At 44.1% G+C, this 23,853-nt stretch overlaps 1 protein-coding gene across 1 annotated transcript in view; it reads left to right on the forward strand.

The window, feature by feature from the left end:
- LOC126234552 (uncharacterized) overlaps positions 1-22,170 on the forward strand; it is a 279,428-nt gene extending 257,258 nt beyond the window's left edge. The window contains exons 5-6 of the mRNA XM_049943256.1: positions 9,180-9,414; positions 21,390-22,170. Of these exons, the coding sequence (XP_049799213.1) occupies positions 9,180-9,414; positions 21,390-21,466 (312 nt within the window). The 3' untranslated portion in view covers positions 21,467-22,170. The remainder of the gene's footprint in view (positions 1-9,179; positions 9,415-21,389) is intronic.
- Positions 22,171-23,853: the final 1,683 nt, after the last annotated feature.

Genomic DNA, 23,853 nt, shown 5'->3' on the forward strand with positions numbered 1-23,853 from the left:
CAGGAATGTGTCAATAAAGTTTCCCCTTCCTGGGACAATGAATTCGCGGTGTTCTTATTTCAATTTCCAGGAGTGTAGAATAGGCGCTCATTGGTGGATAATAGATTGTGTACCATTTGATACCACGAAGATGCCACCGCAGTTTTTAGAAGAGGAAAGCTAACATGAAACTTCACCGTCTTCCAAGAACTTTGCGGCGGTGTCCGTTCAATAGGCGCCGTACAGTCGACTTCTCGACCATGCGTTAACAAAATTTTGGTAGTAAGATCCTTCTTCTGTAGAATATCACCTCTCAAATAACTGACACCAATATAAAATTCAAGGACATGTTTTAACCGGAAATTCATCGACCAACATCGACAGGCAGTGCAAGACTGACGACTGCAGACAGTAGAACAACCGAGACGTGAATGTGTTTATTGAGTAGGAGAAGCTCAACATCGTACAAAAAATGGTTCAAATGGCTTTGAGCACTATCGGACTTAACTGTTGTGGTCATCAGTCCCCTAGAACTTAGAACTATTTAAACCTAAATAACCTAATGACATCACACACATCCATGCCCGAGGCAGGATTCGAACCTGCGACCGCAGCGGTCGCGCGGTTCCAGACTGTAGCGCCGAGAACCGCCCGGCCACTCCGGCCGGCCAACATCGTACACTGAACACACAACACAGATTATTTCCTTAGAATATCGGGAAGTCTCAAATCCCCTGATGAAACGGGCAAGCACAACCGCCTTGTATCGTAATCGAAAAATGTGATGCTTTAATAAAAAAACGACTTGACAGCTACTTTAATTTCCTAGCCACCATCGTGGGAAGGGGAAAAATCTAAGCGATATAAAACGCTTTAAATAATACACAAATATCCTGGATCCGAAATTTATGACGCAGGTTAACACCGTTCATGTTCCACGATAACTCCTCGTATTTTCTCCTTAACTTCCAATTAAGTACAGACACTTGGAGCGGAGATCCATCAGTTATGACTCCCCTAATATTTCTATCGACGACCGTCGTCAACGAATTGACAGCATTACCAAAGCCACGTAATTTCAAAAAATGGTTCAAATGGCACTGAGCACTATGGAACTTAACTTCTGAGGTCATCAGTCCCCTATAACTTAGAACTACTTAAACCTAAGTAACCTAAGGACATTACAACCATCCATACCCGAGGCAGGAATCGGACCTGCGACCGTAGCGGTCGCGCGGTTCCAGGCTGTAGCGCCTAGAACCGCTCGGCCGGCTCACGTAATTTCATCAAACGACGTTTGCCTTCGTTGATGCAGGTACCAAATACAAGGCAAAGAATTTCGGAAATGAATTTGCGGAAAGAACAGGCGGCTGCCTCCTATAACGAAGGTACTGGAAAGCTGGACAACGTTACGACAAAATTCTAAGTCGTAGCGGTGACTATTTAGAGAAGTAGCTGGAAGATGTAGCTATCTGTTGCAAATAATACATTTTTGATTTCCACAGTTGTTTCCATTTCAGGACGGACTAGATGATCGGACGTTACTTTCCGAAGAGCTCTCATGTAACCCAGTTCCACGGAACCATCACGATGCTCAAAGGGAAGCGGAGAACCTTTCTACCGGCTGTAGATCCAAAAACATAATGAAGGAGAACATTGTAACCGTGGCCGAATGATGTTTTTTTTTTAAATTATGACGTAAAGTCTTATGCCTACTTATTCTGGTCGCGGAAGTCTACACAGGTACTGAGAAGATGTAGTTATTAGTATCAAAATAGGCAGTACGAACCTCATCAAATTTCTTCATTTTATTTACACGTGAAGTTCCGTAGGACCAAATTGAAGAGCAAGTCTCCAAGGTCATGGAACATGTCAGTACATGAAATTACAACATGGTTAAAAAATGGTTCAAATGGCTCTGAGCACCATGGGACTTAACATCTATGGTCATCAGTCCCCTAGAACTTAGAACTACTTAAACCTAACTAACCTAAGGACAGCACACAACACCCAGTCATCACGAGGCAGAGAAAATCCCTGACCCCGCCGGGAATCGAACCCGGGAACCCGGGCGTGGGAAGCGAGAACGCTACCGCACGACCACGAGATGCGGACAATTACAACATAAAAGTAATAAAAGGTAAAAATAAAATGTTTAGGAACCCGAAAAAAGTCAGTCCATAAATTCAAGTCAAAGAAATCAATAATACAACAAGAATCAGCCTAATTTTTCAAGGAACTCCTCGACAGAATAGAAGAAGTGACCCATGAGGAAACTCTTCAGTTTCGATTTGAAAGCGTGTTGATTACTGCTAAGATTTTTGAATTCGAGCGGTAGCATATTGAACATGGATGCAGCGGTATATTACAGACCTTTCTGCACAGGAGTTAAGGAAGTCCGTTCCAAATGCAGGTTTGATTTCTGCCGAGTATTAACTGAGTGAAAGCTGCTTATTCTTGGGAATGAACTAATATTGTTAACAATAAATGACAATAAGGAATTACATATTAAGAGGAGAATGTCAGAATACCCAGACTCGTGAGCAGGGGTCGACAAGAGGTTCGCGAACTTACACCACTTATTGCCCGAAACGCCCTCGACTGAGCCAAAAATATCCTTTTGGAATGGGAAGAGTTACCCCAAAATATAATACCATACGACGTAAGTGAATGAAAATAAGCAAAGTAGACTAATTTCCTTATCGAACGGTCACTCACTTCAGATACTGTTCGAACAGTAAAAATGGCAGCATTAAGTCTCTGAATAAGATCCTGAAAGTGGGTTTTCCACGACAGTTTGCTGTCTACCTGAACACCTAGAAATTTGAACTGTTCAGTTTCACTAATCATATGCCCGTTCTGTGAAATTAAAGCGTCAGGGTTTGTGGAATTGTGTGTTAGAGGGAAGTGGCCCTAACACTGATCCCAGGGGTACCCCACACTTGACCATACCACACTCAGACCCCACATCACAGCCATTTTCAACATAGTGAATAATGACCTTTTGCTGATAGATATTCAGCGATCACAGGCCCGGCAGACCACACACTGCTTCCACAAACTGCCTACATTCCTTCCTGTTTTGTGCCCGGTTCCTCTAGGTGTCTTCAATTCCAAGATTGGTGTCTGTTGCTAAAGTAAAAGGTGAAACAATTGTGAGCTACTCCCCGTATTCCGTAATGGTCCAACTTCTAGAGCAATGTTTTGTGATCAACACAATCAACCGCCTTGCTTAAATCAGAAATATGCCTAGTGTTACAAACCTTTTGTTTTACCCATCCAGTACCTCAGAGACAAAAAGAGAATATTGTATTTTCAGTTGTTAAACGACTTCTAAAGCCGAACTTTACGTTTGATAACAAATCGTTTGACATAAAATGATCAATTATCCTTATATTCACAGCCTTTACAATAACTTTAACAAACACTGAATGCATAGAAATAGGTCTAAAATAGTCTACATTATCCTTTTCTCCTTTTTTATAAAGCGGTTTTACTACTGAGAATTTTAATCGCTCAGGAAGATGACCATTCCTAAAGGAAAAGTTACAAATATGGCTAAATACAGGGCTGACCTGTGGAGCACAGTACTTTAATATTCTGTTAGGCACTACATCATATCCATGAGAGTCCCTAGTCTTCAGTGATTTGATTATTGACTCAATCTCCCTCTTGTCTATATCACAGAGTACGTCAAACATCAATCTCGGAAAGGCATTTGCCAAGAAACTAAACTTTTATTTAATTCACCAGCAATGCTCAGAAAATAATTGTTAAATACTGTATATATCCCTGATTTATCAGTAACAGACATATTTTTACTACAAACTGACTTTATATCGTCAACCTTGTGCTGCTGACCAGACACTTCCTTCATAATTGACCACATGCTTTTCATTTTATCCTGTGAATTAGTTATTCTACTTGCATACCACATATTCTTTGCCTTTCTAATAACAATTTTAAGCACCTTACAATACTGTTTGTAATGGGTTGCTGTATCTTGATTGTGACCACTTCTAACATTTTGATATAATTACTGCTTTATTCTACATGATATCTTTATCCCACTAGTCGGCCACCTGGGCTGCCTATTACTGCTAGCACCCCGCTTAGAACGTTCTAATGGAAAGCAAATCTCAAAGAGCATGAGAAATGTGTTAAGGAAAGCATTATATTTATAAATTTTATCGGCACCGTAAACACCCTGCCACTCTTGTTCCTTGACAAAGTTTAAGAACTCTCTGTTGTTGTTGGATTAACTTACATGTATTGTATCAGTGAGCCAGTCAAAAAGCTCCAAGGATCCTGCCCTCATGGAACACATTAATTTGTTGAAACTGAAGCTCACTGTATCTTTTCTCGGTAAACAGTTGAAACCCATGGCCGACATTATGAGCAGACACGCCTCTTCTAACGGACACACACAACTCACACTACGGACAAAACACCGATGTGACAACCTCGAGGGCACAAGCAACGCTGAAGAAAAGCTGTCAAGGTGCGTGCGACACAGCAGTGGCACCGGTAAACTACGTAGCAGCTTTCCCGCTCGGCGCTCAAGGCGTAACTGCGTCCACTACACTACGATATCTCTATATAGTTGGAGACTGAAATTTTGTGTAAATATCTCACTACAATGAAACACGCGTTGGTTTTAATGATTGCCAACCCAACGCCCGCAGCTTATCCCTGACACTTTCTTCCCTATTTCATTTCTCTGAACTTTTGCAATTTCCTCCATCAACCATATCTAGTAAGAAACTCATGCCGCAAAACAGTGCTCTATCAGAAAAGTGACAAATGTAGAGTAGGCGGTCTCTTTAGTAGATTTACTGCATCTTCCAAGTGTTCTTCCACTGAAGTTCAATCCTTGGATTGCTTCCCCACGACAGTATTTATGTGGTCGTTCCAATTTAAGTTGTTCGTCATTATAGTTCCAATGTATTTAGTTGGATGTGATATTTACAACTTTTTTTGATTTCTACGGTTTATAGCGTAACCGAGATTTAACGGAGTCCTTTTAGGGCTCACGTGGATGACTTCATACTTTTCATTATTTATAGTCAGTTGTCACTCTTGGCATCATACAGATATCTTGTCTAGGTAGTTTGACAATTGATTTTGATCTGATAATGAGTTTACTAGACGGAAAGTGACAGCATCATCTACGAGTAACCTAAGAGGGCTGCTCAGACTGTCTTCTAAATCTTTTATCTATCTTGGGAATAACAGATGGCCCATATGCTTCTCTGGGGAACGGTAGACCTCATTTTCGTTTTACTCTATGTCTTTCCGTCGATTGCTACGAACTGTGACCTTGGTACTTCCTGGGAGATTAAAACTGTGTGTCGGACCGAGACTCGAACTCGGAACCTTTGCCTTTCGAGGGCAAGTTCTCAACAGAGTGAGCTACTCAGGTACGACTCACGACCCGTCCTCACAGCTTCAATTCTGCTGGTACCTCATCTCCTACCTTCCAAACTTCACAGAAGCTCATCTGCGAAGACAATTTCATTCTGGATACATCCCCCAGGCTGTGGCAAAGTCATGTCTCCGCAATATCCTTTCTTCCAAGAGTGCTAGTTCTGCAAGGTTCGCAGAAGAGCTTCTGTGAAGTTTGGAAGGTAGGAGACGAGGTACTGGCAGAATTGAAGCCGTGAGGACGGGGCGTGAGTCGTGCATGGGTAGGTCACTCGGTTAAACACTTGCCCTCGATAGGCAAAGGTCCTGAGTTATAGTCTCGGTCCGGCACACAGTTTTAATATGCTAGGACGTTTCATATCAGCGCACACTCCGCTGCAGAGATAAATTTTGAGTCTGGGAACTGTGACCTTCCTAACATGAAATGCATGGCAACGTACATCAAAGTTCATTGGCACTGATCTGTCTGTAAGCTCTGGTATAGTCTTAGATCTAGTGGAAAATGACTAACATCGGTGTTAGTGTCTTTAGTACGGCTCTTGTAAATGAGCCATGGGATGCAGTCTTCAGGTATTGTCTTGAGGTCCTATCCGTCTTCAGGTACTGTCTTGAGGTACCACAGATGGCAGAGGGGAAACACCTCCGCGTCAAGTCAGGCTAGCTGTTGGGAACCAGAGAAGCCTCTTCGACGGTAATAAAATAATATCAGTGTTCACTTATTTATTAACAATTTTGACGAGTCGTCATTCTTCCACAGCAGCCTATGCTGTTGCACATTCAGCAGAGTGTTCGATCCTAGCTGACGTCTGTCAAGTCACCTCATCGGCTGCTCGTCCGGGAGAAGTGTCGGCTACCCTGGCGCCGCGGCGGACTGCCGGCGAGCAGGCGCTGGAGTGTACTCGGTTCCATTCCCAGTCTTACGGTGATCCTTGATGACTCATCCACGATGTAGCTGGTGTCGGTAGTCGTGTGGTGGGTTGATCTCCTCCCTGTCCTCGGCAGGCGTCAGCACCCTAAGGTACCTGAGTGTCGAACATGAACGTGGACCCCAAGAGGTCCTGTTTCTGGCTTCTGCATTGAAAATCGTTATTGGCAGCAATCTTTGCTGTGATGGTGTCGGAAGAAAGCTTCCATCAGTAGATGGCAACCAGAGAACAGCATGATGTTCATCAATTTGAGTACATCTTCAGCTAGCCCAGAGGCTTCGCTGAAGAATCTACACTACAGTATCGCAATCATTGGATCTGTTGCTATTACTGTGAATGCCATTGATTCCAGTGATCAAATCATGACGAGAGCTTGAGAGCTAGAATATTTATAGTGCTACGACCCAAGGCTCTGTTCGTAATAACCAAATGTGTCCTCCTTATTGTGCTATATTCACTAAACAGGCTGTCAACTACTCCGTCGATCTCACGCCATGTGCTCTTATGAAAGAGATGGAGTCTCTCGCACGAGGTAACGAATATGCTTTCCTCGCTTACTTTTGTTTTCTGCAGCGTCTGCTTCCTGCTACATACATATCCTTACTCGGCACGTAGTGTTGTCGACTTGACTCACTTACGACATACTCGCTCACTTTCTGCTTCCGTTGCTGTCTGCTTCCGTTGCTGGCGTGACTTGAATTTGCCTTGGGAATGTCAGTGAGTTTTCTTAATTTTTTTCTAATTTCTACCCTTTACTGTTCTGTGCCGTAGCCGCGCGGGGTAGCTGCGCGGTCTAGGGCGTCATGTCACTGTTCGCGCGGCTACCCCCCTCGGAAGTTAGAGCCCTCACTCGGGTATGGGTGTGTGTGTGTGTTGTCTTTAGCGTAAGCTAGTTTAAGTTAGATTAAGTTGTGTGTAAGCTTAGGGTCCGATGACATCAGCAGTTTGGGCCCATAAGACCTTACCACAAATTTCCAAATTTTCTGTGCCGCAATAATATTATCTAACAACTGCGTTGACCAACGTTCATGCCTACAGGGTGTTACAAAAAGGTACGGACAAACTTTCAGGAAACATTCCTCACACACAAAGAAAGAAAATATGTTATGTGGACATGTGTCCGGAAACGCTTACTTTCCATGTTAGAGCTCATTTTATTACTTCTCTTCAAATCACATTAATCATGGAATGGAAACACACAGCAACAGAACGTACCAGCGTGACTTCAAACACTTTGTTACGGGAAATGTTCAAAATGTCCTCAGTTAGCGAGGATACGTGCATCCACCCTCCGTCGCATGGAATCCCTGATGCGCTGATGCAGCCCTGGAGAATGGCGTATTGTATCACAGCCGTCCACAATACGAGCACGAAGAGTCTCTACATTTGGTACCGGGGTTGCGTAGACAAGAGCTTTCAAATGCCCCCATACATGAAAGTCAAGAGGGTTGAGGTCAGGAGAGCGTGGAGGCCATGGAATTGGTCCGCCTCTACCAATCCATCGTTCACAGAATCTGTTGTTGAGAAGCGTACGAACACTTTGACTGAAATGTGCAGGAGCTCCATCGTGCATGAATCACATGTTGTGTCGTACTTGTAAAGGCGCATGTTCTAGCAGCACAGGTAGAGTATCCCGTATGGAATCATGATAACGTGCTCCTTTGAGCGTAGGTGGAAGAACATGGGACCCAATCAAGACATCACCAACAATCCCTGCCCTAATGTTCACAGAAAATCTGTGTAGATGACGTGATTGCACAATTGCGTGCGGATTCTCGTCAACCCACACATGTTGATTGTGAAAATTTACAATTTGATCATGTTGGAATGAAGCGTCATCCGTGAAGAGATCATTTGCACTGAAATGAGGATTGACACATTGTTGGATGAACCTTTCGCAGATGTGTACCCGTGGAGGCCAATCAGCTGCTGATAGCGCCTGCACACGCTGTACATGGTACGGAAACAACTGGTTCTCCCGTAGCACTCTCCATACAGTGACGTAGTCAACATTACCTTGTACAGCAGCAACTTCTCTGACGCCGACATTAGGGTTATCGTCAACTGCACGAAGAATTGCCTCGTCTATTGCAGGTGTCCTCGTCGTTCTAGGTCTTCCCCAGTCGCGAGTCATAGGCTGGAATATTCCGTGCTCCCTAAGACGCCGATCAATTGCTTCGAACGTCTGGAAACCTGTCTCGATACAAACGTACCGCGCCACGGCTATTGCCCCGTGCTAATCCATACATGAAATGGGCATCTGCCAACTCCGCATTTGCAAACATTGCACTGACTGCAAAACCACGTTCGTGATGAACACTAACCTGTTGATGCTACGTACTGATGTGCTTGATGCTAGTACTGTAGAGCAATGAGTCGCATGTAAACACAACCACCGAAGTCAACATTACCTTCCTTCAATTGGGCCAACTGGCGGTGAATCGAGGAAGTACAGTACATACTGATGAAACTAAAATGAGCTCTAACACGGAAGTTAAGAGTTTCCGGACACATGTTCACATAACATCTTTTCCTTATTTGTGTGGGAGGAATGTTTCCTGAAAGTTTGGCCTTACCTTTTTGTAACACCCTGTATATCCACTTCTGGACGACGTATATCGGATTGGTAACTAATTCCGTAACCTAAGGCGGAAGTGTAATATAGTCTTTGTCTTGTGTGTCCTCTCTTGAAGTGTGATTTTGTGTATGTTGGGCATTAGTAGTATGAAACTTGGTGCTCTTATATGTAGGTTGTGTCCCGCATCTCTTGGAGGATTGTTTCCGAACATAGTGGCATCATGTAAGAGAAGGCTGGAGGGAGGTAGAGTTTCGAACGTTTTCCGTCCTCAGGTGCCCGACGACGATCCGCGGCTTGAGGTGTTCCCGGATGAGCGAGACGCGCACGGCCTGGTGTCTTCGTCGCTGGGCCTGCGGTTCGCGGTGTCGGGCGCGCACTTCGTGTCGGGCTCCATGAAGCTGCGCTGCGTGGCGGAGGTGGCGCCGGTGCTGTGGCAGGGCGACAGCGAGAGCGTCGTGCAGAGGGTCACACCGCCCCCCAACACCGTGCGGGAAGCGCTCTTCCTCGGTAAGCTCACATGTCGACTTCGAACAGGTTGGCTGATGCATCTACATTGCCTGACTAAAAAGGTGAAGTACCCAGAAGGGGAAGAGAAAAACAAACGAAGCTTCCGATTTGAGGGGTACGTCATTACAAAATAGAATCAGTTGAGACAGTTCTCATCTACCGCTTCGTCTCAAAGTGCTAATTTTTAATTAGGTTACGTGTTTTGATCACTCTGCATCATTTTCAGCTCCAAGTAGCTTCATCAGCAACCCTTCTTGTCCTTTCAGAACCAGTACTGTACTCTGATATGTGGTTCCGAATAGAGAGCACCAGTTGCTGGCGCAACTGCTTGGATCTGAAAATGATTCACGGTGATCGAAACATGTAATCTACTTGAAATGTGCAACTGAGGCAGAACAATAAACGGGAATTATCTTAACTATCTAAACAGTTGCTGAATCAACTTGAACTGTGATTGGCCTGATGACGGCAGGTGGGAGGTTTTTATTTAGAGAATGAAAGCTTGCTGGTTAATGATGTTTTTTAGTCGGACCTTTTACTGCTTCAATGCTGTGTTCCATGTTACGTCTACATAACTACATACTGTACATGTGTGACTGAAATGGGTGGACGGTTAAAGAATCTTCAAATGTAATGTGATGTAAGTTATAATATTAGCATTTACAAATCGTTTATGTTCTTAGAAGACGTAAACAAGCTCTTATCGGGATGGCAGTCAGTCGTGATGTCTCGGCGAATTAAACATGTAAGTCTATCTTGGTAGAAGGTGCACCCTGTTAGTAGTCTAGTAATCATCCCGCGTGTGCAGTTTTCATGAACTTAAAACTAAACAACAGCTGTTTTAATGACGACTTAATCAATTTTACCATTTTCAGGTATTTTCAATTTTGTAGTGAATACTGTTTCATTTAATCATTCAATATCAGCCGAATTTGTCATATGATATTATGAAGTACTTCACGTACGATAAGATCAAAGGTTCACTCTAGAGGTACATCAAAAAGTCGTTGAGCTTAAAATGTCACTGATGTATTGTGAATAGAGTAGGTGTTTGGAACGAGGTTGAGAGGTGAGCAGGGGACATTTATTTGTAGACATATTTGTATTTCCTAAGTCGGGCCTTATAACTGCTTTAATGCTGTGATCCATGTTGTAATTGACGGAAAGTCATCGAGTAAAACAGAAGTGATTTCTGGAGTTCCCCAAGGTAGTGTTATAGGCCCTTTGCTGTTCCTTATCTATGTAAACGATTTGGGAGACACTCTGAGCAGCCGTCTTCGGTTGTTTGCAGATGACGCTGTCGTTTATCGACTAATTAAGTCATCAGAAGATCAAAACAAACTGCAAAACGATTTAGAAGAAATACCGGAATGGTGCGAAAAGTGGCAGTTGACCTTAAATAACGAAAAGTGTGAGGTCATCCACATGAGTGCTAAAAGGAATGCGTTAAACGTCGGTTACACGATAAATCAGTCTAATCTAAAAGCCGTAAATTCAACTAAATACCTAGGTATTACAATTACGAACAATTTAAATGGGAAGGAACACATAGAAAATATTGTGGGGAAGGCTACCCAAAGACTGCAGGACACTTAGAATATGTAGCAGTCCTACTAAGGAGACTGCCTACACTACACTTGTCCGTCCTCTTTTAGAATACTGCTGCGCTGTGTGGGATCCTTACCAGATAGGACAGACTGAGTACATCGAAAAAGTTCAAAGAAAGGCAGCACGTTTCGTATTAGCGAGAAATATGGGAGAGAGTGTCACAGAAATGATACAGGATTTGGGCTGGACATCATTGAAAGAAAGGCGTTTTTCGTTGCGACGGAATCTTCTCACGAAATTCCAATCACCAACTTTTTCCTCCGAATGCGAAAATATTTTGTTGACACCGACTTACATAGAGAGGAACGATCACCAAGATAAAATAAGGGAAATTAGAGCTCGTACGGAAAGATATAGGTGTTCATTCTTCCTGCTCGCTATACGAGATTGGAATAACCGAGAATTATGAAGGTGGTTCGATGAACCCTCTGCCAGGCACTTAAATGTGATTTTCAGAGTATCCATGTAGATGTAGATGTGATGTCTTCGTAACTACTACCCCAAACTACCACAACGCGTTTCTCACATTCTAGCCTTTGTCATCCCCTACTTTATTTCTCCTCTTCTACATTTACATACTACTCCGCAAGCCTCATAATACTGTGTGGTGAGGGTACTTCTGGTACCAATATCTGATCCCCCCCCCCCCCTCCGCTACTCACGAATGGCGCGAGGGAAAAATAATCGTTGGTAAGCCTCTGTATTTTCTCTAATTTCTTGAATGACCTGGTTGTGGTCATTTCGCGAGACGTATGCGGAAGGAAGTAATATGTTTTCCGACTCTCCACGGAAAGTATTCTCTCGAAATTTCAATAGTAAACCTCTGTGTCATACTCAACGCCTCTCTTGCAACGTTTGCTACTGTAGTTTGCTGCCCAGCATCTCTGTAATGCTCTGTAATCCCTTTCCAACGTCGATAAATTCCGTGGAAGTGTCTTTGCTAATAAAGCCTTTATGAAATTACTGCACAGCTTTATCGTAGGTATTTCATACAACATTATGCTTCGTTTGGGTACACAAATCGTTCTGTAGAATTGTGTCGCAGACCTTCTGAAAATCAACACGAGCAGATCGTGCAGGCATTCCTAACAATACTCGAGTCAATTAGGATATGCCACACATATTGCACAATGCGCAGAACAGCCCTTTTGCAGTTCGTCCATTAAGGTAAGCATCGAATGTTTGAGCGACGCGTGGCCGTCCCATTATGCGAAGTTTGCCGACGGACACTGCGAGCCCGTGCCGCCACCCCGGCTAAAGCACTAGTTCAACGCCATTAGAGCAGGCAATCAATTGTACGGCCGTGTCGGGCGGGCAGCCGAGCGCGCGGGCTATTGTGGCCGCCTGGCGCTTTTGTATCTGCGGGTATCGCGAGGGCCGCATGCGCCCGCAGCGGCACTGTTCACCCTCACGTAGACGCCTGTTTGTCGAATCGGAGCAGTGGTTCCCTACTAAATTCCTGTAATATAGCACTATAGTTGGGTAATATGTGTCTCCCATTAAAATCGTTTTGTCCGCAGCTCGTGGTCGTGCGGTAGCGTTCTCGCTTCCCGCGCCCGGGTTCCCGGGTTCGATTCCCGGCGGGGTCAGGGATTTTCTCTGCCTCGTGATGACTGGGTGTTGTGTGCTGTCCTTAGGTTAGTTAGGTTTAAGTAGTTCTGAGTTCTAGGGGACTGATGACCATAGATGTTAAGTCCCATAGTGCTCAGAGCCATTTAAAATCGTTTCCAGATCGTAAACAGATTATGTAATCCACATTTGTTACTTAAAAGGTCATCGGGCAAAATACGTGGCCCTGGAACGCTTGATGTAAGCCATAGCAGTGAACTGACGTGTATGTACCGGCCATTGTAAAGTTTCAACACAGTAAGCAGGGTTGAAATAGAGATGTGAACAATTGGCAGAAAGTAAATGTCATTTTTGGGGGGGTCATGACTGCACGGTGAACGGAGTATCAATGTGGACTATCCAGTGATCCTGCATGGAATGAGACACCACTCGCATTCATGTAATGCGGCTTAACAGCCGTCATTAACAGCCGAAGGAATAGGGTCCAGAGACGCCTTTTCAATAACAGCCGCGAAACGAAGTGGTACTTTCTTTGAACTCAGGCCGAGGTCAACCAGTTTCCGAGCCAACATTTCGAAGAGAACTGTATGCAGTAAAAGCCAAAGAGAATTTCCTGAAAGCGTATGTCTGGAGCACAGTATTGTATGGAAATGAAATATGGATGAGAATATTGAGGAAAGTGCTTCTAATGCTATTTAAACGTATCGCTTTTCTGGATTGACTATAAACACCTCATGATGCAAATATAGTTTTTGAAACCGATCGCGTGTCTGAATAAAAATTTTAGTCAGTCGCAGTGGTCCCTTTTATTCCACATGGATTATTTTGACTGTGGATGCCCTTAATATTAGGCCTACAACTTTACTTCCGCCGTTTTGCAATAAACGGCAGTAGTGGCAAGTGGTTGGTCATAGGTGTAATATAATAAGCTTAGGTATCTGTAAACGTAATACCATAAAAATGTTAGTCGACTTGTGATTGCATCATAAGGTTATTCTCGATTAAGTACGTCGACGTACGTACCCATTTTTCGCCATTTGCGGGAAGTTTTAATTTTCTGCTTTAACATGAAGCAATCTGCGGCTGTGGCTCTTAAAATGCAGGGTAAGACCAATGGTGAGGGAACTGTTAGTGGAAGAACGTGTGGAGAATGTTTTCAACGCCTTAAGAATGGTGATTTTGATGTCGAAGACCGGCAAGGCGGTGGAACACAGAACGTTTCCGTAGCTACTGAAACAGTGGAAGACAGTCACAGGACATCACAGCAATTGACGCGTTCGAGCCCACCACTGAAACACAAACGGCCACAATACAGCGATGGACACGTAAAGGTAATTTTGCAGCAGGTCAGTGCTCGACCTCATGTCGCAAAAACCGTCAAAATATACATGGAAACGTTGAGATTAGAAGTCCTATCCCTCCCGCCGTATCCTCCGTATGCTGCTCTCTCTGACTACCAGCTTTTTCGACCAGTGCATACAGTTTGGCTGACCAGCACTTCCGATCATATGAACGAGTGCAAAATTGAATCGATTCATGGATCTCCAAAAAGACGCCCGGCTCTTCCACCACGGGATTCGTATGCTACCCGAAAGATGGGAGAATGTAGTGGCCAGCGATGGGCAATATTATGAATCATAATTTTTTTGTAAGTTTTTCACAATAAAGCTCCGAACTTCGAGAGAAAAAGCGGACGCAAAGCTGTAGACCTAGTACAAAGTGTTATGTTCAGAGGAAAGACGGACAGGGTGTCTGAAATCCTAATAAAATTAGGCATACTATGGCTGCCTCTTAAGTTTTAACAAAAACAATGAAAAACCATTTTTACTAGAAACTTATTTTTTGTTTGTTTTGTGAACCGTGACCGCAGACTTTCTGCAAACCATGCACCCATCTATAGCGAAGTACTGTATGAATACAGATGCACTAATATTTTGTCAGATCTTGATAAGCTTGCAAAGAGGTACAGTGATTGGCCACTTGCTTTAAAATTTCAGAATTGTAAACTTTTGCACTTTACAAAACGGAAGAAAGATAGCATACTTTAACGTTTAGAATCGATCGACTCATGCAAATACTTTGGTGCAAAAATTTTTAGGGGTGTGAAACAGGACGATCGCATATTCTCAGTCGAAGGTAAATCAGGTGACAGGCGTCGCTTGACTGGACGAGTACTAGTGAAATGCAATCAGTCTACAATGGACATCGTTTACGAACCACTTTTGCGAACTATTCTAGAATACTGGTCAAGTGTATAGGATCTGCTCAAGATAGGCCTTAAAGGGGACTTCGAAAGTATGCAAAGAAAGGCAGCACGTTTTGTCACAGGTTTGCCTAGGTCATGGAAGATCGTCACGGAGATACAGAAAGAACGGGACTAGCAGACGCTTGAAGACGGACTCAAACTATCTAGTGAAAGGCTGCTTAGTAAGTTCCTAGAACCAAATTCAACGGACTAATCTAGGAACACATTTCAACCCCGTATGTGTCGCTCCCGTTGTGATCGCAGTGCAAAAATACACTCATGCTCATAAATTAAGGATAATGCTGATGCATGGTGAAACAACTCTCTGGTGAGAGGTTTGCGGGTTTAAATCCCCTCGGGTATGACCATGCGGTGCATTTGACCTGCGGTCGTCGCACGGTGGCCCTGGCAGCAGTCAAAAAATGGTTCAAATGGCTCTGAGCACTATGCGACTTAACTTCTGAGGTAATCAGGCGCCTAGAACTTAGAACTAATTAAACCTAACTAACCTAAGGACGTAACACACATCCATGCCCGATACAGGATTCGAACCTGCGACCGTAGCGGTCGCGCGGTTCCAGACTGAAGCGCCTTTAACCGCACGGCCACACCGGCCGCCTGGCAGCAGTCAACATAGGCAGAGGTGTGTTGGTGTATGTCAGAGTACGGTGCAGCGACTGGATGTGGAGACGCTTTCAGACGTGATAATGGTGACTGTGTGTTGACAATGGCTCAAAGAACACATATTGATCACGTTATTAGGGGTAGAATACTAGGACGACTGGAGGCTGGTCAAACACACCAGGTCGTAGCACGGGCCTTCTGTGTGCCACAAAGTGTGATCTCAAGATTATGGCAACGATTCCAGCAGACAGGAAACGTGTCCAGGCGCTACAGTACAGGACATCAACGATGTAAAACACCACAAGAAGACCGATATCTCACGATCAGTGCCAGCAGACGGCCACGGAGTAATGCACATAGCCTTGCTCGGGACCTTACTGCAGCCACTGGAACAGTTGTCTCCTGACACACAGTCTACAGACGACAATAGACACGGTTTATTCACCCGGAGACCTTCAAGGTGTATCTCACTGACCCCTGGTCACAGGAGAGCCCCTAAAGCCTGGTGTCAAGAACAAAGTACATGGTCACTGGAACATGGTCCCAGGTTATGTTCACGGACGAGACCAGGTTCAGCCTGAACAATGATTCTCTCCAGGTTTTCATCTGGCGTGAACCAGGAACCAGATACCAGTCCCTTAATGTCATTGAAAGGGACCTGTATGGAGGTCGTGGTTTGACGGTGTGGGGTGGGATTATGATTGGTGCACGCACTCCCCTGGATGTCTTTGACAGAGGAACTGTAAGAGGTCGGTGTATCGGTACGTCATTTTGGACCAGTATGTCCGCCTTTTCAGGGGTGCAGTGGGTCCCAACTTTCTCCTGATGGATGATAACGCACGGTCCCACCAAACTGCCATCGTGGTGGAGTACCTTGAAACAGAAGATATCAGGCGAATGGAGTGGCCTGCCTGTTCTCCAGACCTAAACCCCATCGAGCACGTCTGGGATGCTCTTGGTCGACGTATCGCTGCACCTCTTCATACCCCTACGACACTTTAGGATCTCCGACAGGCACTGGTGCAAGAATGGGAGGCTATACCCTAGCAGCTACTCCTCACCTGATCTTGAGTATGCCAACCCGTTGTACGGCCTGTGTACATCTGCATGTCGGGGTACATGTGCAGGAAACAGGGGCGTTTTGTAGCACATGTGTTTCGGGACGGTTTTCTCTACTTATCACCAATACCGTGGACTTACAGATCTGTGTCGTGTGTGTTCCCTACGTGCCTATGCTATTAACGATAATTTTGTGTAGTGCCATGTTGTGTGGCACCACATTCTGAAATTATCCTTAATTTATGAGCATGAGTGTATAACTAATTACGGCAAGGAAGCAAATATACTTCCCGAGCTACACGCGTGAACTGAAACAGAAGAAGCCCTGGCAATTGGTAAAATGGGAATTACGCTCAGCCATGAACTTCATTGTTTTGTAGAGAATGGATGTAGACGTAGATGGTTTTTCAAAATATTCACCTTTAATATATCTACATATCTGCGTATGTTCGAAGCAACTACTTTTATTATAATGAAACTCCTGTCAAGTGCTATGAATATTGATCTTCAGCACTGATACAGGTTAGAAGTATATACGGTGCAGGCGGTACTCGACGTTTTGTGTCATCTTTACTAATAGCAGCGCAGGTGCTCGTTATACGGAATTTATGTCTTCTAAAGTGATCGCTGTTCTTTGAAGACCGATAGTTTTCAGTTGACCCAAGTCCAGTGACGTTACGCCTGGTGAGCGTGCAGGCCGCTTTGCCTACACCGAACGACGAACCCAACAAGCTAAAAGTATTCTATTAAGAATGTAATAAAATGCCTGGAGAAACGGAAGGATCACAACTATGTTGTCGGTATCAAATGAATTTCCGTGTGTCCAATAGGAGGTATTCCAATATTTGCGGCAGAATATCTGTTACGAACAGTTGATACGTACGCCTATTTGAAGTCCCGAAAGTATAACAGGGAAAAGTAATGCTGTTATTAGAAAGAACGTACCTCATTTTTTTCTGACGAATGTCGTTGTTTATATACTTAAGTCAGCCAGAGTGAATTTTCAACTGAGCAGTAGAGAAATTTTTCGAACATTGATTTTCTTATGCATAATCTGTGGATACAATTTTGCTTCGAAACAAGATATCACTTACCATACTGAGAACTATAACCAGTTTTCAAAGTCTTTCGCGTGAATATGTTAAGGATGAAATGCGTAGGAATGTAATATTTGCAGAATACTAATTTGTTGATTACCATCGCTCGTTCAAGCTGCCTCATAGCAGCATATGGATTATATGTTACTGTTGCTTAAGTGTTAGTTGCGTTTATATCATCAGTTGCTGTTCTTCACACTTTCCTTCTTTTGAATTTTTAAAAAAATTATTATGCAGACAGAACTTGAAGGCTTGGCACAACCAGGATACCTTTTAGCATGGAATGACATTACCGCTCTTATAGATTGGCAACATTTGCCATAAAAGAAAACCGTATCTTCGGTTTTGACTGTCGTATTCATTTTGAAGAGTAGAACATGTACTGATGTACTTACGCATACTGATGGCCTTCACGAATCGTAGCTCAGTTACGTGTTTGTGTACTTACGGTACAGTAATGCAGATGTATGTGGGATCTCCTCTTTGACAATGGTGCACCCGCTAAGTTCATATGAGGCTGTCATTGCTGGATTTGGTAAACCTATTTCCCTATACCGCTTCTGACTGGTCACATAAACACTCAAGTACAGATTCTGAAAATGTCCTGCTGACTGCCATAATTCCTCTTCCATAGTCACTTCCTCTTCCACAGTCGATTTCCGCTCCTACGTAAACACACAACGTTTTGAAACATGCTTCTGTTGGCAGGTTACGTCTTTTTCTAAAAGATTTACGGCAAATCTGCATGGACAGATTTTTTATATTTATTTATTTATTTATTTTGCGGTGAAGGAGAAATAGAAATATTAGTCTGAACATGAAGTTGTCTACCCGCAGTATTTAACTGAAGAGAAACCGACTTTGTGCTGAATAAACCAGGAACCAGACGTTCTAATTTCCAGAGGTCATTTGTGATATCCAGCGTTACTGTCAATGTTTGTTCAACTTAGGCACGTTTTTTTCACGTGTCTGTGTTGCAATTCAGGAGATGTAAATCTTCTAAATTACTTGTGTATGTCAAAAACTTCGTCACATTCTCCGCTACAATGTAGTGAAAGCTACACACATCAAAAAAGTTTTGCATCACCTCGGTTCCCAGAACTCCTGAAGGTAGACGTTGACTGTGAATATTGTATCACAGGCACAGTCCCCTGGACTGTTCAGAGACGTCACTAAACCCACCCAAAGATGTAAAGTATCATGCATGAGCAGCGCCTATTAGACAGAGGGGGTCCGACACCCGATCAGTTCCAGTCATTCCACCAGGAAAGAGGTACACGGATCGTATTGTCTGGAGTTCAAACATGCCTAGACGGTCAGTACCGCGTTTCGATCCAGTCCGCATTGTTACTTTGTGCACGGAAGGGCTTTCAACAAGGGAAGTGTCCAGGCGTCTTGGAGTGAACCAAAGCGATGTTGTTCGGACATGGGGGAGATACAGAGAGGCAGGAACTGTCGATGACATGCCTTGTTCAGGCCGCCCAAGAGCCACTACTTCAGTGGATGACCGTTGCCTACGGATTAAGGCTTGGATGAACGCTGACAGCAACGCCACCTTGTTAAATAATGCCTTTCGTCTAGCCACAGGACGTCGTGACTATGCGCAATAGGCTGCATGATGCGCAACTTCGTTCCCGACGTCCAAGTCGAGGTCCATCTTTGCAACCACGACAACATGCAGCGCGGTACAGATGGGCCCAACAATATGCTGACTGGACCACTCAGGATTGGCATCACGTTGCCTTCACCGACGAGTATCGCATATGCCTTCAACCAGACAATCGTTGGAGACGTCTTTGGAGGCAACCCGGTCAGGCTGAACACCTTAGACACACTGTCCAGCGAGAACAGCAAGGTGGAGGTTTCCTGCTGTTTTAGGGTGGCATTATGAGGAACAGACGTACGCCCCTAGTGGTCATGGAAGGTGCCGTAACGGCTGTACATTACGTGAAAGCCATCCTCCGACAGTTAGTGCAACCATATCGGCAGCATATTGGCGAGGCATTCGTCTTCATGGACGACAAATCGATCCCCCACCGTTCACATCTTGTGAATGACTTCCTTCATGATAACGACATCGCTCGACTAGAGTGGCCAGCATGTTCTTTCGACATGAACGCTATCGAAGATGCCTGGGATAGATCGAAAATGACTGATTATGGACGACGTGGCCTACCAACTACTCTGAGGCATCTACGCCAAATCGCCGTTGAGGGGTGGGACAATCTGGACCAATAGTGCCTTGATGAACTTGTGGATAGTATACCACGACGAATACAGGCATGTATCAATGCAAGAGAACATGCTACTAGGTGTTACATGTACTGGTGTGTACAGTAATATGGAACACCAGCTCTGAAGGTCTCGCTGCTGTATAGTGTTCCAACACGCAATGTTTGGTTTCCATGTACAATAAAAAGGACGAAAATGATGTTTATGTTGATCTGTATTCCAATTTTCTGTACATCTTCGGTGCCGGCCGAAGTGGCCGTGCGGTTAAAGGCGCTGCAGTCTGGAACCGCAAGACCGCTACGGTCGCAGGTTCGAATCCTGCCTCGGGCATGGATGTTTGTGATGTCCTTAGGTTAGTTAGGTTTAACTAGTTCTAAGTTCTAGGGGACTAATGACCTCAGCAGTTGAGTCCCATAGTGCTCAGAGCCATTTGAACCATTTTTTTTTTGTACATCTTCCGGAACTCTCGGAACGGAGGTGATGCACACCTTTTGTTTTATGTGAGTACATGTTTACTAGTTCTGTCTGTATTTCGGGTGGCGTGTCTTAGTTTATCACCATTTATAATTAATGTTAAAATGCCGTCTATAAGAAACGAATCTCGTAAAGTTTATGCAGGGAAAATTAAGGGTTAAAATTGTTAAATTGGTGATTTGTGGTAAGTTCGTATGGGATCAAACTGCTGACATCGGCGGTCAGTAGGCTTACACACCACTTAAACTAACTTAAACTCACTTTTGCTAAGGACTACACACACCCATGCCTGAGATACACGAACCTCCGACGGGGCGAGACGCGGGAACCGTGGCTAGGCGCATAGACCGCGCGGCTACCCCGCGCGGCTAAAATTGTGATTTGGGGAAAGATATATTACATAAACAAACATAAGCAGTTTCAGGCGCTAGCACAGAACCTCAAATATACTAGATAAAATTCCTTGGGATATAGTTCATATAGAATACAGTGACTACCTACCTGCTAATCATTCGGTTCAAAAATTATTCAAATGGCTCTGAGCACTATGGGACTTAAGCATCTGAGGTCATCAGTCCCCTAGAGCTTAGAACTACTTAAACCTAACTAACCTAAGGACATGACACACATCCGTGCCCGAGGCACGATTCGAACCTGCGACCGTAGCGGTCACGCGGTTCCAAACCGAAGCTCCTAGAACCAAATTTTTCGGCAATAGATCAACTTTACATAGTAGTGATTAGCTGCAGCTCCATTTTACCTACTTTTTGAAGCTTATTGTTTTAGACGCTGTACTCCAGTGGGCTTAGAGCACTGTGGTGACATGTCACTTTGCTGAAGAATATTTTGATCTGACAAACCACCTTCTTCAGAACTCTAATAACTTTGGTAAATCACTGCCGTATTGGCCAGAAGCAAGGTGACACCCGAAACAGTTGCACTTTCGTGTCAACTTTCTTTATCTTACTACAAGCTTTCGACTTCGTCCTTCATCAATGTGACGCAGGCTTGTTTCAGCTAGCAAGCAGCGAGCAGCGCTAACAGCTGGCGCCCTCCCACTGTTGCAGTGCGCGGTCGGTCGTCGCGACCCCTGGCCGCCGCCGCCGCAGTGGTGACCTCGCTGCTCATCAGTGCCGTCACGTGACTGCTCGCAGTTTCGCCGCCGTCGGCGCCACCACCGCCGACGCGCCACTGTCGTCTGTGATAACCCCCGAAAACAACACCCTCTCGTCTCACGCGACCTGTACCTTGCCGTTGTCGCCTACGTTCTCCGTGCTCTTCGACGTCTAGCCTAAAGACACCTTGTGTGTGTGTGTGTGTGTGTGTGCGCGCGCGTGTGTGTGTCTGTGTGTGTGTGTGTGTGTGTTCATGTGCGTTTGTGTTTGGGAGTGTGTGCGGTGTGTGTGTGTGTGTGTGTGTATGTGTTCATGTGAATTTGTGTTAAGAGTGCGTGCGTGTGTAAGCTAATTTTATGCGAGCGATATTTTTTTGATATATGTGTGTTGTGTTCTGATCGTGGTGGTTTGTAACGTCTTGTACTGCGAGAAGAAAAATATGAATATATATATATATATATAAATGTATATCTAACTGTTAAATATTTCATTCGTGCTGATCTATAAAGTGCTATGACTTTCAAAGTACTAGTTGTTGCAAAATGTTTTTATTATTTACTCAGAATGTTGAAGCTTTCAGGAACAATTGTTTGTAACTGTAACTATTTTACCACACTAACAAAACATTAATTTGAAATATGCATTAAAATAAATGTTGAGACGATTAATAATGTAAGTGTTTCAGGCTTTTGTGTGAATCGATGTGTTACAGTTATGGAATCACACTCTATTGTATGTAAAACGAATAATAAATTTAATAAATTTTCATGGAACAAACTTTTTACCTTTTCCAGACTGAAACTTTCACTCATTAGTGGAGTGTGACCTTTCATTAAAGATTACAACAGCTTGCTGTATAAGGAAGGAATGGAAATATTTGTTTTTTGTGGGCAATTTTCTACAACAGTCATTTGAGTATTCCTCACTGCGCAGTGCAAAACTGCAGTCTGTCAGCAAATATCTCCTTATTTTCCATCACTACAGGGAGACTGTAATAGGTATAATTGAAACTGGCGACTGGAGGTTCAAATGCTTCAAATGGCTCTAAGCACTATGTCACTTAACAGCTGAGGTCATCAGTCCCCTACAACTACTTAAATCGAACTAACCTAAGGACATCACACACAGCCATGCCCAAGGCAGGATTCGAACCTCCGACCGTAGCGGTCGCGCGGTTCCGGACTGAAGCGCCTAGAACCGCTTGCCACACCGGCCGGCGCGACTGGAGGACAGTGAAACAAGCAAATAATTCTAGTAAACATAGTTCCGGAACCAGTGGTTTTCCCACTACGAGTATGACAGTCCCTGAGGATCCTAACTGCAAGACATACACCTGAAGTCCCAAATATTACAAGTGTTCCTCATGGCCACTGTTCCTCATCGATACCGGCACACATTATAAATCCGTGGTATGTTCTGAATGTATTGACAACGAACCGCAGTGCGTTCCCAGAGGTGGTACGTAGTGTTCAAAAAGTCTCACCGCAGTGCCATATGATTGTTAGCCGCGCGTGCCATATGATTTTTCGCCAGCTTCGGTTATTGACATTCAAGTGAACTCTCCCAACATTCCACTGTTTCGTTTATCTCAGCCAACGTCAGTAGTATCGATGGCGTGTGTCGGTACGAGTTGACGTAAACGTTTAAGTTTAGTTCTTTGTTCGTTTGTCTCGTTGTTGTCACTGTTAAGATTCTAATCGCTGAAGAACGTGTGTTTTTAGTCGAACAAGTGTCCAAAGCTGGCTGTAAATACACAGTTTCATTTGGTCAAACATTTAATCCGTTTTCCAGGAGACAACACTCCCACATCGCGATACTGTGCGAGATTTCATTGACAAATTTCGAAGTACGAATTCAGTGATAGATACTCCGAGAAGCGATCGTTCTAGCGTTTTGTCTGAGGATAAACTACTCGATATTTCCGATAAAATGTCCATGAGTCCAAACAAGTCAGTAAGAAAACTCGCCCAGGAAATCGATTTAGTGTCGGAACGGCCCACACGGCTGTAAGGAAAAAATTAGAACTTCTCCCATACAAAGCGACAGTCTTGCAAGAACTGAAAAATTCTGATCATGGCAAGAGACTGCATTATTGCCAATGGTTCAAAAATTTCGTTCAACAAAATGGAAGGGATATTCTTAATGAAACGGTTTTCACTGATGAGGCGTGGTTTCATTTATCCTGGTACATGAACTCGCAAAATTCTCGTATGTGGAGTACTGCAAATCCATGGTGTATTCATGAGGAACCACTTCATTCTGTGAAAATACGAGTTTGGATTGAAATTTCTAGACGTCGGATTGTGGGTCCTAAATTTTTCAACGAAACAATAAACGCACAACGATACTACAGTGATAGTCTGCACCCATTCATGGGAAAACTTGTGTAAAGTGAAATAATGAACGGTTATTTTCA

The sequence above is a fragment of the Schistocerca nitens genome, chromosome 1 (assembly GCF_023898315.1).
Source record: "Schistocerca nitens isolate TAMUIC-IGC-003100 chromosome 1, iqSchNite1.1, whole genome shotgun sequence".
NCBI lineage: Eukaryota > Metazoa > Arthropoda > Insecta > Orthoptera > Acrididae > Schistocerca > Schistocerca nitens.